General features: G+C 45.2%; 1 protein-coding gene across 1 annotated transcript in view; it reads left to right on the forward strand.

Annotated features, from left to right (window-relative positions):
- Positions 1–8,452, forward strand: part of LOC311106215 (ras-related protein Rab-40C) — a 34,783-nt gene extending 26,331 nt beyond the window's left edge. The window contains exons 5-6 of the mRNA XM_084148519.1: positions 3,694–3,916; positions 4,963–8,452. Coding sequence (XP_084004645.1) covers positions 3,694–3,916; positions 4,963–5,237 — 498 coding nt within the window. The 3' untranslated portion in view covers positions 5,238–8,452. The remainder of the gene's footprint in view (positions 1–3,693; positions 3,917–4,962) is intronic.
- The last annotated feature ends 12,145 nt before the right edge of the window (positions 8,453–20,597 follow it).

Genomic DNA, 20,597 nt, shown 5'->3' on the forward strand with positions numbered 1-20,597 from the left:
CGGGGGTATAGGAGAGGAGATGAGAGGATAGAAGGGAGCGAGGGTAGAGGAGATGAGAGGATAGAAGGGAGCGAGGGTAGATGAGATGAGAGGAGAGGAGGGAGCGAGAGGAGATGAGAGGATAGAAGGGAGCGAGGGTAGAGGAGATGAGAGGATAGAAGGGAGCGAGGGGAGAGGATAGAAGGGAGCGGGGGTATAGGAGAGGAGATGAGAGGATAGAAGGGAGCGAGGGTAGAGGAGATGAGATGAGAGGATAGAAGGGAGCGAGGGGAGAGGAGATGAGAGGATAGAAGGGAGCAAGGGTAGATGAGATGAGAGGATAGAAGGGAGCGAGGGTAGAGGAGAGGAGATGAGAGGATAGAAGGGAGCGAGGGTAGAGGAGAGGAGAGGATAGAAAGGAGGGAGGGGAGAGGAGATGAGAGGATAGAAGGGAGTGAGGTAGAGGAGATGAGAGGATAGAAGGGAGCGAGTTTAGAGGAGAGAAGATGAGAGGATAGAAGGGAGGGAGAGGAGATGAGGATAGAAGAGAGGGAGGGTAGAGGAGAGGAGATGAGAGGATAGAAGGGAGCGAGGGTAGAGGAGATGAGATGAGAGGATAGAAGGGAGCGAGGGTAGAGGAGATGAGAGGATAGATGAGATGGAGGGTAGAGGAGAGGAGATGAGATGAGAGGATAGAAGGGAGCGAGGGTAGAGGAGATGAGATGAGAGGATAGAAGGGAGCGAGGGTAGAGGAGATGAGAGGATAGAAGGGAGCGAGGGTAGAGGAGATGAGAGGATAGAAGGGAGCAAAGGTAGAGGAGATGAGAGGATAGAAGAGAGCGAGGTGAGAGGAGAGGAGAGGATAGAAGGGAGCGAGGGTATAGGAGAGGAGATGAGAGGATAAAAGGGAGCGAGGGTAGAGGAGATGAGAGGATAGAAGGGAGCGAGGGTAGAGGAGATGAGAGGATAGAAGGGAGGGAGGGGAGAGGAGAGATGAGAGGATAGAAGGGAGGGAGGTAGAGGAGATGAGAGGATAGAAGGGAGCGAGTTTAGAGGAGAGAAGATGAGAGGATAGAAGGGAGCGAGAGGAGAGGAGATGAGATTAGAGGATAGAAGGGAGCGAGGGTAGAGGAGACGAGAGGATAGAAGAGAGCGAGAGGAGAGGAGAGGATAGAAGGGAGCGAGGGTATAGGAGAGGAGATGAGAGGATAGAAGGGAGCGAGGGTAGAGGAGATGAGAGGATAGAAGGGAGCGAGGGTAGAGGAGATGAGAGGATAGAAGGGAGGGAGAGGAGATGAGAGGATAGAAGGGAGCGAGGGTAGAGGAGAGGAGATGAGAGGATAGAAGGGAGCGAGGGTAGAGGAGAGGAGATGAGAGGATAGAAGGGAGGGAGGGGAGAGGATAGAAGGGAGGGAGGTAGAGGATATGAGAGGATAGAAGGGAGCGAGGTTAGAGGAGAGGAGATGAGATGAGAGGATAGAAGGGAGCGAGGTTAGAGGAGAGGAGATGAGAGGATAGAAGGGAGGGATAGGAGAGGAGAGGAGATGAGAGGATAGAAGGGAGGTAGAGGAGAGGAGATGAGAGGATAGAAGGGAGCGAGGGGAGAGGAGATGAGATGAGAGGATAGAAGGGAGGGAGAGGAGATGAGAGGATAGAAGGGAGGGAGGGGAGAGGAGATAGGATAGAAGGGAGGGAGAGGAGATGAGAGGATAGAAGGGAGCGAGGTTAGAGGAGATGAGAGGATAGAAGGGAGGGAGGGTAGAGGAGAGGAGATGAGAGGATAGAAGGGAGCGAGGGTAGAGGAGATGAGAGGATAGAAGGGAGCGAGGGGAGAGGAGAGGATAGAAGGGAGCGAGGGGAGAGGAGAGACCCTGTCCCATAGTCCTCAACACACCTCAGTGAACAGAACAGAATAGACCCAGAGTACTGCTATAGACACACCATGTCCTTCCTGACATCCTCCATGTTTGGTGAAGATATGGCTTTCCTTTTCTACCTCTAGTCTACACTACCCTGGACTGGAGAGAGAGGGGGGAGGAGAAAGAGAGAGAAGGGGGGGAGAGAGAGGGAGGGAGATGGGGGAGAGAGAGTGAGGGAGATGGGGGAGAGAGACAGAAGGGGGGGAGAGAGAGAAAATAGACTAGAGAATCTGATTGGTAGAATGAGAGGAGAGAGGTGAAACGGCTAGAAAGAGTTTCCCATAGCGATGGAACTTATGAGTGTTTTTAACGAAGCGTCTTTCCTACAACGGCTGAAGATGTAACATGCGTTTCCCAAAACACCACGCAGAGAGAACGTTCGCTAAGTGCATCGTCGGAGCATGTGTCGATACTGATAGGATTGAAAGAAAATAAGCACTGCTCTCGGATCAGCTTCCTCCCTTTCCAATCTTACCTTAACATTAGAATTATTCCACAATACTGACGACGGATCAGCTCCTAGAGAGATATTATAAACTGGCTACAAATATTGAGGTGGCTCATTCTAATGCTATTATAATCCACTAAATCCAGATTTGGCACATCATTGTGTCACATGTTACACATCATGAAATACACTGAGTGTACAAAACATTTCCATGACATAGACTGACCAGGTGAAAGCTATGATCCCTTATTGATGTCACTTGTTAAATCCACTTCAACCAGTGTAGATGAATGGGAGGAGACAGGTTAAAGAAGGAATTTTAAGCCTTGAGACAATTGAGACATGGATTGTGTATGTGTGCCATTCAGAGAGTGAATGTGCAAGACAAAAGATTTAAGTGCCTTTGAATGGGGTATGGTAGTAGGTGTCAGGCGCACTGGTTTGTGTCAAGAACTGCAATGCTGCTGGGTTTTTCACGCTCAACAGTTTCCCGTATGTATCAAGAATGGTCCACCACCCAAAGGACATCCAGCCAACTTGACACAACTGTGGGAAGCATTGGAGTCAACATGGGCTAGCATCCCTGTGGAACGCTTTCGACACCTTAAAGTCCATGCCCAGACAAATTTAGGCTGTTCTGAGTGCAAAAGGGGGTTCAACTCAATATTAGGAAGGTGTTCTTAATGTTTTGACCACTAAGCGTACTGTATATTGAGGCAAAAATAACAGACAGTAGCGTACTAATAGCTAAATAAAACTCAATTGAATGAACATTAAATATATTTCAATATCATTCCAATATATAGGTGTATGTAGTCTATACTGTATCTTTTAATACAGTCATCTGGGTTTTAATTTGGAGTGTCATTATATCTTTCACTTGTTATGCAAAGAAATGGGTAGCTTTGTATTTGTAGTCACTATCACATTCGTTCTGAAGTTATCGGCGGTCACAGAAAGACAGATAAACATCTTGATTTTGTGTTTAGCGGCGATCTTCTGTGTATAAAGTGATGCGGTAGGGAAAAAAACGCATCTAACAACGTACTTAGCTGCTCTAAGAGTGTTCTGAGGCAGTCGTTAAATAACAATCTTTTTCAAGACCAACTTTAGAAATGATGGTTTTGGGGAACTGCTCAGAGATTTAACGATGCTCCTATGAAAGGTTCTAACGATGAACTTAGCCTTAAGAGGCTTTTGGGAAACCGGTCCCTGATCTCTATATTATCTGAAAGGGACAGTTGTAACAGTTCCCTTGCTTTATTTTACTTACTACTATTTTCTGCTTCCTGTAAATCACTTAAATGCCCCCCCCCCCACCTCCCACCTCCCTCTCCCTCCCATCAGCATGCCCCGGGTGTACCTCGTATCCTGGTAGGTAACCGGCTCCACTTGGCGTTCAAGCGCCAGGTTCCTACGGAGCAGGCCCGGGCGTACGCTGAGAAGAATGGCATGACCTTCTTCGAGGTCAGCCCGCTCTGCAACTTCAACGTCATCGAGTCGTTCACAGAGCTGTCTCGCATCGTACTGATGAGGCACGGCATGGAGAAGTTCTGGAAGCCCAACAGAGGTAGGAGGGGGAGAGGGGGGCTCTACGCTGAGATTTTTTACAAGGAGTACATGTGCTCCTAATTACAAAAATTTAGGAGCACACACAAAAGTATTCAAGGTATTAATTATATAAATTGCCAGCAATTAGAAAATACAGGGTTTAGGAGCACCAGAAGAAAAAAATAAGATTGAGATACAGCCTACATAAAGCCTATATGCATCCTAGCTATCCTACTTTTAATATAATAATATATACCATTTAGCAGAAGCTTTTATCCAAAGCGACTTAGACATGCGTGCATACATTTTTACATATGGGTGGTCCCGAGAATTGAACCCACTATCCTGGTCATGCAAGCGCCATGCTCTACTAACTGAACTACAGAGGACCATGCTCTACTAACTGAACTACAGAGGACCATGCTCTACTAACTGAACTACAGAGGACCGTGCTCTACCAACTGAACTACAGAGGACCGTGCTCTACCAACTGAACTACAGAGGACCGTGCTCTACCAACTGAACTACAGAGGACCGTGCTCTACCAACTGAACTACAGAGGACCATGCTCTACTAACTGAACTACAGAGGACCATGCTCTACTAACTGAACTACAGTGGACCATGTTCTACTAACTGAACTACAGTGGACCGTGCTCTACCAACTGAACTACAGAGGACCGTGCTCTACTAACTGAACAACAGAGGACCGTGCTCTACTAACTGAACTACAGAGGACCGTGCTCTACCAACTGATTTACAGAGGACTACTTTAGAAGCACATCTCCTAAAGAAGCTATCCCGTTGTTTCTTTCTGAGCCACCAAATGTTTGCATACCACTGGTAAAGTTACCACACGGATTATGATATATGTGGTTACCAGGTTACTAGCTAGCTAATGCTTTAACATGACTGAACAAGGTTGTTTAAGGTTAGCAATCTCCTGTGTATGAACTCTCTCTCTCTTTCTCTCTCTCTCTCTCTCTCTTCTCCTTCCTCCCTCCCCTCTCTCTCCTCTCCTCCCTCCCCTCCCTCTCTTCTCTCCCCTTTCTCTCACTCTCTCCAGTCTTCAGTCTTCAGGACCTGTGCTGCAGAGCGATTGTCTCCTGCACGCCCGTCCACCTGATTGACAAGCTGCCGTTGCCCGTGGCGATAAAGTCCCACCTCAAGTCCTTCTCTATGGCCAATGGGATGAACGCAGTGATGATGCACGGACGCTCCTATTCGCTGGCCAACGCGGCGGGCGGGTCTAAAGGGAACAGTCTGAAGCGCTCTAAATCCATCAAACCCCCCCAGAGCCCCCCACAGAACTGCACACGCAACAACTGTAAAATCTCCTAGTAATAGACCCTGTCTGGGGGGGAGGGGGAGACTGAGACCCTAAACACACTGAAACAGACCTCCTCCCTTCCACTGAGGAGACAGAGAAGAAGAGGAGAGGTTGTGTAGGGCCTGTGGGAGAACCAAGACTGAGACCTACCCTACACCCTGAGGAGGGGAGACACCCTGAAACAGACCCTTACCCCCTACCCTACACCCTGAGGAGGGGAGACACCCTGAAACAGACCCTTACCCCCTACCCTACACCCTGGGGGGAGAAGGAGAGGAGGTGAAACCTACTCTCTGTATGAGGAGGAGACCAGACATCTATGGTCAACCCTCGTCCATAGGAGGGGCTTGGCTGACCCCCTACCTCTGACCCCTGACCAATGACGTGCCCCCTACCCCTCAAGTGACTGCAATCCACATTTTGGTTTTGTTACACTAGCCATGGGCAACAATTAAAGTCCAAAACCTTGACACACAAAGGCTGCGTTTACACAGGCAGCCCAATTCTAATATTTTGCCCAATTATTGGCAAAACATCTGATCTCATACCCTACTGAGTTCTAGTGTGTTTCCCCTCCCCTCCCTTCCCCTCCTCTCCTCTCCCCTCCCCTCCCTTTCTCTCTCTGTTGATCTGAGTATTGCCTCCTGCCGTCCCATGATTAATATCTGTTAAATAATAGATGTTCTCTTCATGGATCTATGGAGCTTTTTACAACTCCCTCACTCTGCCTGTTCTCTCTCTCCCTCCATCTCCCTCACTCTGCCTGTTCTCTCTCTCCCTCCATCTCCCTCACTCTGCCTGTTCTCTCTCCTCTCCGTCTCTCTTCTCTCCTTCCTTTTCATCTGTCTCTCTCTCTCCTTTCTGTCTGTCTGTCTCTCTCCTTCCTCTCTCCTCTCTCTCTCCTCCTCTCCACTCTGCACCAGTTTCCAGTGCAGCCAGTGAAGGAACTCCCCTATCTTCCCCACAGCCTCCAACTCCCAGGCTGCATCTGAAATGGCACCCTATTCCCTACACAGGATCTGGTCTAAAGTAGTGCACTATGTAGGGAATAGGGTGCCATTTGGGACGCAGGCCCAGACTCACCCAATGAAGCCTGGTTGTCAGGCTGAGTGGTGTTCTCTTCTCACTGGATGGCGGCCATATTGTTTTCCTACACAGACAGTCAGCGATGTGAGCATGGAGACCCGGAGTTTCTCCTATTCAGGGAAGTCTCCTGACCCTCAAAGCAATTTTTCTCCCTCATTGTTCCGTGTTTTACTGAACTAACTTTTCCCTCTGGCCTAAGAGAGGCTGCAGTATAAACCGCTATAAGGACAGACTCCTCTGGATGGATGGATGGATGGATGGATGGGTGTATGTATGTATGGCCTTTTCTCATTTGGGAAAAAGTCTGTCCACTCTCCTCCGTCACCCAGAAACCAATAAGTGGTCGAGGAGTGTCAATTTGTTAGTAGGTAAATGGAAGAGTGTCCTCCCTTCCTCAATAGTCACCTTTCATCAAGGATAGTCATGTGTGTCCTACCTGAGTCCTTCGTGGAAGAGTTTTGAAAAGTTTTTAAAAAATCACTTTACACATTTATTTTGGGATTCCACCCTGTAAACAATTTGCCTGGTGGCGTGTGAGTGGAGAGGAGTCTCATTTCATACAAGTAGCATTTTCGTCCACGTTCCCTCCTCGCCGCCTCTCCTCGATTACCTTTGACCTTTTTGAAAATGAGGCGAGAGAGGACGCAGGAGTTGAGCAAATCTAATTGAGAAAAGGCTTTTGTTTTATTTGGTTTGTATGCAACAATGCATCGCCTCAAAATCCAATATTGTATGAATGACGAAAATAGGACTGTTTCGAGGCCTCCCTCTCTCTGAGGTTTTCCTGGTTAGGCCACATGGTGAGGTCATGAGGTCAGGGAAAACCTCTAGGTCTGGTAATAGGAAAGGCCCAGAGGTTTTCCTGGTTAGGCCACATGGTGAGGTCAGGGAAAACCTCTAGGTCTGGTAATAGGAAAGGCCCAGAGGTTTTCCTGGTTAGGCCACATGGTGAGGTCAGGGAAAACCTCTAAGTCTGGTAATAGGAAAGGCCCAGAGGTTTTCCTGGTTAGGCCACATGGTGAGGTCAGGGAAAACCTCTAGGTCTGGTAATAGGAAAGGCCCAGAGGTTTTCCTGGTTAGGCCACATGGTCAGGTCAGGGAAAACCTCTAGGTCTGGTAATAGGAAAGGCCCAGAGGTTTTCCTGGTTAGGCCACATGGTGAGGTCAGGGAAAACCTCTAGGTCTGGTAATAGGAAAGGTTGTCATGCTGTCCTAATAGTGATCTGTTGTTAGTTTTAGACTGTAAAGGAGGGAGGAGGTGATTGGTTCTTGTGTAGAACATCATAATATGGACCACTCCCTTCAGCATGTAGGGAAGACAAGCTTTCAACAAAACCTTTTTTTTGGTCCTTCCTCCATTTTTAAACTTTTGTCATTGTAATTTGTAATGTGTTTTATTACGACACCTTCGTTGATGTTGACCTTTATAATAGTCTGACATTGGGAAGGGCTCAAATGACACCCTATTTTCCAAAATAGGGCAGTACTTTTAAAAGAAGTGCCTTATATGAGGGAGTAGGGTGTCATCTGAGATACATTATTTTTCTTCCTGTCAAATTATTTCTCCAAGATGGGATTATTGTTGTTGTTATTATTACGATGGACAGTTTAAAAAGATTGTTTGCAAAGAATGATGGGAGATTTTAGTTTCGTGACCTCAGCGACCATGTCAGGAGAAGGGCCCCGTTGGGGGCGTCCCTGATGTTGCCTGAGGATGTTATAGTGCGTCCCAAATGGCACCCTATTCCTTATATAGTACACTACTTTTGAACAGGGTGCCATTTTTGGACGCACACCGTGTGGATAAGGGAATAGTAATGATGGTCAACACAAAATGTAAACACTATGGCTGCGTCCCAAATGGCACCCTATTCCCTATCTAGTGCATTTCCAATGGGCCCTGGTCAAAAGTAGTGCACTACATAGGGAATAGGGTGCCATTTGGGATGCATCCTATTTTCCTTTGGTTGTAGCTGCTGCTGGGTAATTTAAACAAGGAGTGTGTGATCGAGCGAGCGCAAGAGTGTGTTCTTGGAAAAAGAAATAAGCCGAAACATGTTTTTAAATTATTGATTGTACAGTTTTAGGCTAGGGGATGAAAAGCAGACTTTTTTTCACAATAAAACTGTTCTTAACGTTATCGAGTCGTTGTATGGTGTCTTTTGTGATCTGACGGTTCCATTTTAAAGGGATAGTTCACATTTGACATATTAAGATATTAGTTTCCTTACCTTGAAAGCAGTCTATAGGACTGCAATTCACACTTTGGTTTTGTTAAACTAGCCACTGCCAACAATTAAAGTCCAAAACCTTGACACACAAAGGCTGCGTCTAATCTTTTGGCCAATTATTGGCAAAACATCTGATCTCATTGGTCTAAAGACCAATTATTGGCAAAACATCTGATCTCATTGGTCAAAATACCAATTAGTGACAAAAACGTCTGAATTGGGCTGCCTGTGTAAACAGCCTGGATTATGGCCAGGATTCTATCAAATAACCCGTGGTATACAGTGGGGAAAAAAAGTATTTAGTCAGCCACCAATTGTGCAAGTTCTCCCACTTAAAAAGATGAGAGAGGCCTGTAATTTTCATCATAGGTACACGTCAACTATGACAGGCAAAATGAGAAAAAATAATCCAGAAAATCACATTGTAGGATTTTTAATGAATTTATTTGCAAATGATGGTGGAAAATAAGTATTTGGTCAATAACAAAAGTTTCTCAATACTTTGTTATATACCCTTTGTTGGCAATGACACAGGTCAAACGTTTTCTGTAAGTCTTCACAAGGTTTTCACACACTGTTTCTGGTATTTTGGCCCATTCCTCCATGCAGATCTCCTCTAGAGCAGTGATGTTTTGAGGCTGTCGCTGGGCAACACGGACTTTCAACTCCCTCCAAAGATTTTCTATGGGGTTGAGATCTGGAGACTGGCTAGGCCACTCCAGGACCTTGAAATGCTTCTTACGAAGCCACTCCTTCGTTGCCCGGGCGGTGTGTTTGGGATCATTGTCATGCTGAAAGACTCAGCCACATTTCATCTTCAATGCCCTTGCTGATGGAAGGAGGTTTTCACTCAAAATCTCACGATACATGGCCCCATTCATTCTTTCCTTTACACGGATCAGTCGTCCTGGTCCCTTTGCAGAAAAACAGCCCCAAAGCATGATGTTTCCACCCCCATGCTTCACAGTAGGTATGGTGTTCTTTGGATGCAACTCAGCATTCTTTGTCCTCCAAACATGACGAGTTGAGTTTTTACCAAAAAGTTATATTTTGGTTTCATCTGACCATATGACATTCTCCCAATCCTCTTCTGGATCATCCAAATGCACTTCAGACGGGCCTGGACATGTACTGGCTTAAGCAGGGGGACACGTCTTGCACTGCAGGATTTGAGTCCCTGGCGGCGTAGTGTGTTACTGATGGTAGGCTTTGTTACTTTGGTCCCAGCTCTCTGCAGGTCATTCACTAGGTCCCCCCGTGTGGTTCTGGGATTTTTGCTCACCGTTCTTGTGATCATTTTGACCCCACGGGGTGAGATCTTGCGTGGAGCCCCAGATCGAGGGAGATTATCAGTGGTCTTGTATGTCTTCCATTTCCTAATAATTGCTCCCACAGTTGATTTCTTCAAACCAAGCTGCTTACCTATTGCAGATTCAGTCTTCCCAGCCTGGTGCAGGTCTACAATTTTGTTTCTGGTGTCCTTTGACAGCTCTTTGGTCTTGGCCATAGTGGAGTTTGGAGTGTGACTGTTTGAGGTTGTGGACAGGTGTCTTTTATACTGATAACAAGTTCAAACAGGTGCCATTAATACAGGTAACGAGTGGAGGACAGAGGAGCCTCTTAAAGAAGAAGTTACAGGTCTGTGAGAGCCAGAACTCTTGCTTGTTTGTAGGTGACCAAATACTTATTTTCCACCATAATTAGCAAATAAATTCATTAAAAATCCTATGATGTGACTTTCTGGATTTTTTTCCCTCAATTTGTCTGTCATAGTTGACGTGTACCTATGATGAAAATTACAGGCATCTATCATCTTTTAAAGTGGGAGAACTTGCACAATTGGTGGCTGACTAAATACTTTTTTCCCCCACTGTACCTCGACTAACCTGTGCCCCCGCACATTGACTCTGTACCGATACTCCCTGTATATAGCCTCGCTACTGTTATTTTATTGTTGCTCTTTAATTATTTAATAATAATTTTTTGTTACTTCCGTTTATTTTAGTAAATACTTACTTAACACTTATTTTTCTTAAAACTGCATTGTTGGTTAAGGGCTTGTAAGTAAGCATTTCACTGTAAGGTCTACACCTGTTGTATTTGGCGCATGTGACAAATAACATTTTATATATATAGCGTATCATTGCTTTTGTTTAGGTGGGGCCGGACGTGTAACTGCTTTGGAACTGTCAAACCGGTTAAAAAAATCTAAAAGGTCTAACCAAAACCTTGACACACTAACCAGAGGTAATATTGTGTGTTACAGGAGTTAGTTATCCTTTCTAGAGAGGTTAGAGGTGCATGTGGCGCAGTGGTCTAGAGATCCTGGTTCGAATCCAGGCTCTGTCGTAGCCGGCCGCAACCGGGAGACCCATGGGGCGGCGCACAATTGGTCCAGGGTAGTGGAGGGAATGGCCGGCAGGTATGTAGCTCAGTTGGTAGAGCATGGCGTTTGCAATGCCAGGGTTGTGGGTTCGATTCCCACGGGGGGTATGAAAAATAAAAAAAATAATGTATGCACTCACTAACTGGATAAGAGCGTCTGCTAAATGACTAGCTCTATAGACATGAGTATCATAGCATCTCAAAGAAACACTGCCATCTACTGGCCAAGATACACACACACTAACCTTGTCCCCAGGCTAGGGCTGGTGCAGAGAGCCTGCAAGTGTGACTTGAAAGGGGTGTGGTTAAAATCTAGTCGGTGACGCCTTCTCACTCCCCTTGGAGACTCCACCCACTATTTGGGGGACATGGACCTGCTGTAACCCTTGGTTACCTATTGGCACTCATTGCAAAACTGAGGAAAAAGTATCTAGCTACTTTAACTACTTAAACTATTTATTTACTTGATACATACATTATATTCATAAAAATGTCCAGAAACTATTTGTCCAGCCTTCCTGCCTAGTAGCAGTGTATAAATACATAAAGTGTGATATTGTGGGTAGGGGCGGACTAAGTGATTTGGAGACCCCAGGCAGATGCTAGTATGAGGCCCGTCCTCCATAAAAATAAAAAAAAGGAATTTATAGTAAAGATGTATTACCTTTTAATGTGCCATGAACACAACCAGTTATGACGTTTTCATCTGATTGTCAAACAAATCACTATTAAAAAGTAGGTTACCTTCGCACGTTCATCCAAAATAATTCCAGCATCCGAACAGTGCACTGTGCACCCGCTAACTTTCCTTCAATTCACAAGTGGCAGAAACTATCTCACCGGGAGCAAGCGTCCGAGCGAAACAGCACCCCTCTGTCTTACTATATGACATGCCATAATATTTTTGGCCAGACAGCATCAGATACATGGGCTATACATACATGTCCTCTGTCTGCATGACGATGGGCAGTATTATCAGCAGCACCTGTCTATCTACTAAAGAAATGCGTATTGTATCCATCCCCCTAATCTAAGGTCCCGGGGCTGGGTTTCTACCAAACTAACATATAGAATTGTTTTAAGATGGTCGTACCAAGGATCATTTGGCTATTTGATTTAGAATTTTAGAACCCCTGTAGGAATAAATAAAATACATTATTTGATGAAACGTTGAATTTGGCCTTATTGCTATTAATTAGCCCATAGAAACGCATTAAATAACATATTCATACATGGAACAACAGATAGTAACACATGTAATCAAAAGGAAATGTTTTATAAGTGTCTGTCTTATATCTGAGAGATATAAGAAGCTCAGAAAAAAAAAAAAAAAAAGTATATAATCTTTAATACCCTCAAACCCCAAGTTAGGCATATCAAGTGGTGGAAAAAGTACCCAATTGTCATACTTGAGTAAAAGTAAAGATGCATTAATAGAAAATGACAAGTAAAAGTGAAAGTCACCCTATAAAATACTACTTGAGTAAAAGTCTAAAAGTATTCGGTTTTAAATATACTTAAGTATAAATCATTTCAAATTACTTCTATTAGGCAATCCAAACGCCACAATGTGTGTTTTTTTTTATTGACAGATAGCGAAGGGCACTCTCCAACACTCAGACGTAATTTACAAATGAAGCATCTGATCTTAGTGAGTCCGCCAGATCAGAGGCAGTAGGGATGACCAGGGATGTTTTCTTGATAAGTGTGTGAATTGGACCATTGTCCTGTTCTGTTAAACATTCAAAATGTAACGAGTACTTTAGGGTGTCAGGGAAAATGTATGGAGTTAAAAGTACATTATTTTCTTTAGGAATGTTGTGGAGTAAAAGTAGTCAAAAATATAAATAGTAAAGTAAAGTACAGATACCCTAAAAAAACTACTTAAGTAGTACTTTCAAGTAGTTTTACTTAAGTACTTTACACCACTGGGCATACCTAATTTCAAAATAGGCCATCAACACTGTCAACAGCGAATTATCATTCTTCACTTTTTCATTTGATTGATCTCAATCAGTTTCATGGGAATAGCCTGTGATGCCATGGAGCAATTTATCCCCAGCAGAACTGTCACCAGAAAGCCCGGGGACAAAGTATGTTTTGACGAAAAGATAACTGACATCACCCATGGGAATAGCCTGTGCATTTCCATCTTCTTCAATTACTGTTTCGTGAGCGAATTAGAGCAGATGGTGTTAACAAACTATTAGCCTTTCTTGTATTTCCAATCAAAACATACTGTATATCCTGCCGAGTGACGCGCTCTGTTGAGTTTTGGCGCATGAGAAAAAAAAGTGACTTCAGCTTCACCATCCTAAAATGTCATTATAAACGAGGTGTTTTTGGTGTAACAGTAACGTTACAAGCCTACTATGCTAAGCTATTATATTCGGTTCTGTTATGTCAAATAGGCTACTAATTAATCAGTATGTGATTTTGCGAGACATGACTGACTCCAAAATGTTATTTACAGATGAGAAATAATTTAATTCAACATCAACTTATACAGTACAAGACTTATAAAATGTTAGAATATCTAAAAGCATCAACATCCTGCCACAATAAAAACGGTTTTATATTATCAACTACCTTTATCAAAACTAACTAGCTAACACTTTATCACAACTAATTAACTAGCTAACACTATCACAACTAACTAACTAGCTAACACTTTATCACAACTAATTAACTAGCTAACACTATCACAACTAACTAACTAGCTAACACTATCACAACTAACTAATCAGCTAACACTTTATCACAACTAATTAACTAGCTAACACTATCACAACTAACTAACTAGCTAACACTATCACAACTAACTAACTAGCTAACACTTTATCACAACTCATTCACTAGCTAACACTATCACAACTAACTAACTAGCTAACACTATCACAATTAACTAACTAGCTAACACTATAACAACTAACTAACTAGCTAACACTATCACAATTAACTAACTAGCTAACTAACACTTAAACCTTTGTTTTCATCAAAAAGACGATACACAATATAACATGACCTTTCAATCTGAGCGCTGCAGTTGATCTGGGACTGTATTCATAAAGTGTCTCAGAGTAGGAATGCTGATCTAGGATCAGTTTTCCCTTTTAGATTATAATGAACAGACAGGGGGGGGGGGGGGGGGGACCTGATCCTAGATCAGCACTCCTACAGGACCTGGGCTCCTTTCCCCTCCTCTCCTAGTCTAGGTAGGGCTGCTGTTCTTAAAATAATAACAACTGTTTTATATGATCAACTCCCTTAATCTCAACTGACTAACTAACACAAATCTTCGTCTGGGACAACACACTATAGTTTAGTATGGGCTGCGTCCCAAATGGCACCCTATTCCCTACATAGTGCACTACTTTAGACCAGAGATCTATGGAATAGGGTGCCATTTTGGAAGCAAACCATGTCTGAGCCCTACGGTTGATGTGGGCTCCTATCCTCTCTCTGAGTCTAGGTAGGACTGATGTTGTCCCTGGTTCACCCCTGCTCTGCTGGACCCAGGTCTCCACGGAGGAGGTGGGGCGCTCTCAGGCACTGACCCAGGCAGGACGGGCACTTCGCGGGCAGGCAGCGGCTCCAACCTGGGCCCCCGGTGGGGCCTTCCCTGAAGCCATCCTCTACCCTTGACCAGCCACAGTGGATCTGGTGGGGGAGGGGCTGGTCGCTCCTCCTCTACCCAGCACTCCTGCCTGCTGGCTGGGGTCCGGCCGCGACCAGGGCTGCCTCTGGGGCTGGCTCCACCTTGGGGGCTGGCGTTGGAAGGAGGGAGGGGGGTGTGCTTCTTCTCTAAGCTGCCCTGACTCTGGCCTGGTGGGTCTCTCCTCTCTCTGGGCCCTGTCTGTCTCCTCCTCCCCCTCTCTCTCCTCCTCAAAGTGCACCTATAGGAGACACAGACGGTCTTCACATCTACCTCTGTCCTCTAGCTGTGTGTCGGTCTGTCCTATCTGTCTGTCTGTCCTATCTATCTGTCGATCTGTCTGTCTGTCCTATCTGTCTGTCTGTCTGTATGTCTGTCCTATCTGTCTGTCTATCTGTCATCTCATCTACTTCTACAAGGCTGCATCACCAATGACACCCTATTCCCTTTATAGTGCACTACTTTAGACCAGAGTGATAGTACTAACCTGTGGTCTAGGTCTGCCTGTTCCCTTCTGTCTCTGTAGACACTGTAACCTCCCGAGGAGAAAGGCTTTATTCTTCCCCTCCTAACACCACAGAGAGAGAGAGAGGGAGAGAGACAGGAGGAGAGAAATGAAGGATGGATTAGACAGATGAGAAGAGGAGTAAACAAGAGGGAAGAGAGGAAGAAAGGGCCAGGAAGAGAGGGAGGGAAGAGAGAAAGAGAGGGACATGAAGAGAGGGACAGGAAGAGAGGGAGAGAGGGAGGGGAGAGAGGGAGAGAGGGGGAGAGGGAGGGGAGAAAGGGAGAGAAAGAGAGGGACAGGAAGAGAGGGAGGGGAGAGAGGGAGAGAGGGAGAGAAAGAGAGGGGAGGGGAGAGAGGGAGGAGGGAGGGGGAGGGAAGAGAGGGAGAGGGGAAGGGAAGAGAGGGAGAGAGAGAGGGACAGGAAGAGAGAGGGAGGGGAGAGAAGAGAGGAAGAGAGAAAGAGAGGGACAGGAAGAGAGGGAGAGAGAGAGGGACAGGAAGAGATAGGGAGGGGAGAGAAGAGAGGAAGAGAGAGAGAAAGAGAGGGACAGGAAGAGAGGGAGAGAGGGAGGGGAGAGAAGAGAGGAAGAGAGGGAGGGAAGAGAGAGACAGGAAGAGAGGAACAGGAAGAGAGGAAGAAAGGGACAGGAAGAGAGGGAGGGAAGAGCGAAAGAGAGACAGGAAGAGAGGGAGAGAGGGAGGGGAGAGAAGAGAGGAAGAGAGGGAGGGAAGAGAGAGACAGGAAGAGAGGAACAGGAAGAGAGGGAGGGAAGAGCGAAAGAGAGACAGGAAGAGAGGGAGGGGAGAAAGGGAGAGAAAGAGAGGGACAGGAAGAGAGGGAGGGGAGAGAGGGAGAGAGGGAGAGAAAGAGAGGGGAGGGGAGAGAGGGAGGGAAGAGAGGGAGAGGGGAAGGGAAGAGAGGGAGAGAGAGAGGGACAGGAAGAGAGAGGGAGGGGAGAGAAGAGAGGAAGAGAGAGAGAGAAAGAGAGGGACAGGAAGAGAGGGACAGGAAGAGAGGGAGGGAAGAGAGGGAGAGGGGAAGGGAAGAGAGGGAGAGAGAGAGGGACAGGAAGAGAGAGGGAGGGGAGAGAAGAGAGGAAGAGAGAGAGAGAAAGAGAGGGACAGGAAGAGAGGGACAGGAAGAGAGGGAGGGAAGAGCGGGAGAGAGGGAGGGGAGAGAGAGGGAGAGAGAGAGGGACAGGAAGAGATAGGGAGGGGAGAGAAGAGAGGAAGAGAGAGAGAGAAAGAGAGGGACAGGAAGAGAGGGAGAGAGGGAGGGGAGAGAAGAGAGGAAGAGAGGGAGGGAAGAGAGAGACAGGAAGAGAGGAACAGGAAGAGAGGAAGAAAGGGACAGGAAGAGAGGGAGGGAAGAGCGAAAGAGAGACAGGAAGAGAGGGACAGGAAGAGAGGAAGAGAAGAGAGGAAGAGAGGGAGGGAAGAGAGGGACAGGAGGAGAGGGAGGGGAGAGAAGAGAGGAAGAGAGAGGGAGAGGGAGGGAAGAGAGGATCAGGAGGAGAGGGAGGGAAGAGAGGGAGAGGGAGGGAAGAGAGGGACAGGAAGAGAGGTGTGTGTGTATAGGTGTGTGTGTTTGTATAGGTCTGTGTATGTGCTTCAGTGTGTGTGTGTGTACGTGTCAGCGTGCATGTATGTGTAGGAGAGCCTCACGTTGACAATCTGTTCCCGTAGAGACATGATGAGACGTTTACGACCCTGAGTCACCTGCCACAGGAAGTACATCACCACCCTACAGGAAGTACAGACACATTTTTACATTTTAGTCATTTAGCAGATGCTCTTATTCAGAGCTACAGTCAGAGAATCCATCACATAGCTAGGAGCTAGGGTAGCTATAGCACCTTGACAACAGACAAACCATCAAACAGGCAAAGCGTCAATACAAGACTAAGATTGAATCCTACTACACCGGCTCTGACGCTCGTCGGATGTGGCAGGGCTTGCAAACTATTACGGACTACAAAGGGAACCCAGCCACGAGCTGCCCAGTGACGCAAGCCTACCAGACGAACTAAATTCCTTTTATGCTGGCTTCAAGGCAAGCAACACTGAAGCATGCACGAGAGCACCAGCTGTCCCAGACGACTGTGGATCACGCTCTCCGTAGCCGATGTGAGCAAGACCTTTAAACAGGTCAACATTCACAAGGCCGCGGGGCCAGACGGATTACCAGGGTGTGTACTCAGAGCATGCGCGGACTGGCAAGTGTCTTCACTGACATTTTCAACCTCTCCCTGACCGAGTCTGTAATACCAACATGTTTCAAGCAGACCACCATAGTCCCTGTGCCCAAGAACACTAAGGTAACCTGCCTAAATGACTACCGACCCGTAGCACTCACGTCAGTAGCTATGAAGTGCTTTGAAAGGCTGGTCATGGCTCACATCAACACCATCATCCCGGAAACCCTAGACCCACTCCAATTCGCATACCGCCCCAACAGATCCACAGATGACGCAATCTCAATCGCACTCCACACTGCCCTTTCCCACCTGGACAAAAGGAACACCTATGTGATAATGCTGTTCATTGACTACAGCTCAGCGTTCAACACCATAGTGCCCACAAAGCTCATCACTAAGCTAAGAACCCTGGGACTAAACACCTCCCTCTGCAACTGGATCCTGTACTTCCTGACAGGCCGCCCCCAGGTGGTATGGGTAGGCAACAACACATCTGCCACGCTGATCCTCAACACGGGGGCCCCTCAGGGGTGTGTGCTTAGTCCCCTCCTGTACTCCCTGTTCACCCACGACTGCGTGGCCAAGCACGACTACAACACCATCATTAAGTTTGCTGACGACACAACAGTGGTAGGCCTGATCACCGACAATGATGAGACAGCCTATAGGGAAGAGGTCAGATACCTGGCAGTGTGGTGCCAGGACAACAACCTCTCCCTCAATGTGAGCAAGACAAAGGAGATGATCGTGGACTACAGGAAAAGGAGAGCCGAACAGGCCCCTATTAACATCGACGGGGCTGTAGTGGAGCGGGTCGAGAGTTTCAAGTTCCTTGGTGTCCACATCACCAACAAACTATCATGGTCCAAACACACCAAGACAGTTGTGAAGAGGGCACGACAACGCCTATTCCCCCACAGGAGACTGAAAAGATTTGGAATGGGTCCTCAGATCCTCAAAAAGTTATACAGCTGCACCATTGAGAACATCCTGACCGGTTGCATCACCGCCTGGTATGGCAACTGCTCGGCATCCGACCGTAAGGCGCTACAGAGGTAGTGCGTACGGCCCAATACATCACTGGGGCCAAGCTTCCTGCCATCCAGGACCTATATACTAGGCGGTGTCAGAGGAAGGCCCAAAAAATTGTCAAAGACTCCAGTCACCCAAGTCATAGACTGTTCTCTCTGCTACAGCACAGCAAGCGGTACCGGAGCGCCAAGTCTAGGTCCAAAAGGCTGCTTAACAGCTTCTACCCCAAGCTATAAGACTGCTGAACAATTAGTCAAATGGCCACCCGGACTATTTACATTGACTAACCTGTACCCCCGCACATTGAGTCGGTACCGGTACCCCGGTATATAGCCTCGTTATTGTTATCTAATTTTATTGTGTTACTTTTTATTTTATTTTTTACTTTTGTTTATTTAGTAAATATTTTCTTAACTATTTCTTGAACTGCATTGTTGGTTAAGGGCTTGTAAGTAAGCATTTCACGGTAACGTCTACACCTGTTGTATTCGGTGCATGTGACAAATAAAATATGATTTGATTTCACATTATCCCTCAATAGAGTAGTCAATTGTCCCATTAACAATCATCCATATTAGCAAACTTATTTCAAACTTCACATTTCTCTAGTATAGGCTAGTTATCGTAATGAACGATATCAGCCAAATGCCTGTGATTAGTGGTCGGTATGGTCAGTGTTGATCATCCCAACTCCAATATGAGTATAGTCTATTATAGTATAGTAAGGACAGCTGTACTTGTAGAGGTATAGTAGTATAGTATAGTATAGTAAGAACAGCTGTACTTGTAGAGGTATTCTCCATAGTATAGTTTAATATAGTATAGTAAGGACAGCTGTACTTGTAGAGGTATTCTCCACAGTATAGTATAGTTTAATATAGTATAGTAAGGACAGCTGTACTTGTAGAGGTATTCTCCACAGTATAGTAATATAGTATAGTATAGTAAGGACAGCTGTACTTGTAGAGGTATAGTAGTATAGTATAGTATAGTATAATATAGTATAGTAAGGACAGCTGTAATTGTAGAGGTATTCTCCACAGTATAGTAATATAGTATAGTATAATATAGTATTATTATTATCTTTTTAAATTACCCTTTAAACTTCTACTACTAGTTTGATTGTTGTAGCCATCAATTGTCCCATTAACAATCATCCATATTAGCAAACTTATATATTCAAACTTCACATTTCTCTAGTATAGGTTAGTTTTCGTAATGAATGAGCCAAATGCCTGTGATAAGTGGTCGGTATGGTCAGTGTTGATCATCCCAACTCCAATATGAGTATAGTATATTATAGTTTAGTAAGGACAGCTGTACTTGTAGAGGTATAGTAGTATAGTATAGTATAGTAAGGACAGCTGTACTTGTAGAGGTATTCTCCACAGTATAGTATAGTTTAATATAGTATAGTAAGGACAGCTGTACTTGTAGAGGTAGTCTCCAGAGTATAGTAATATAGTATAGTATAATATAGTAAGGACAGCTGTACTTGTAGAGGTATATTAGTATTGTATAGTTTAGTATAGTAAGGTAAGGACAGCTGTACTTGTAGAGGTATTCTCCAAGGTATAGTACAGTAGTATAGTATAGTAAGGACAGCTGTACTTGTAGAGGTATTCTCCACAGTATAGTAATACAGTATAATCTAGTACGGACAACTGTACTTGTAGAGGTATTCTCCACAGTATAGTATAATATAGTATAGTAAGGACAGCTGTACTTGTAGAGGTATTCTCCACAGTATAGTATAGTAGTATAGTATAATATAGTATAGTAAGGACAGCTGTACTTGTAGAGGTATTCTCCACAGTATAGTAATATAGTATAATATAGTACGGACAACTGTACTTGTACAGGTATTCTCCACAGTATAGTAAGGACAGCTGTACTTGTAGAGGTATTCTCCACAGTATAGTATAGTATAGTATAGTAAGGACAGCTGTACTTGTAGAGGTATAGTAGTATAGTATAGTATAGTAAGGACAGCTGTACTTGTAGAGGTATAGTAGTATAGTATAGTATATTATAGTATAGTAAGGATAGCTGAACTTGCAGAGGTATTCTCCACAGTATAGTAATATAGTATATTATAATATAGTAAGGACAGCTGTACTTGTAGAGGTATTCTCCACAGTATAGTATAGTTTAATATAGCATAGTAAGGACAGTTGTACTTGTAGAGGTATTCTCCACAGTATAGTATAGTATAGTTTTAATGGTTAATATTTTTTTTTAGTTTTATAGTTAATAATTTTAATGGTAGGTTTATT

This window comes from Coregonus lavaretus (genome assembly GCF_964263955.1).
Source record: "Coregonus lavaretus genome assembly, chromosome: 2".
Taxonomy (NCBI): Eukaryota; Metazoa; Chordata; class Actinopteri; order Salmoniformes; family Salmonidae; genus Coregonus; species Coregonus lavaretus.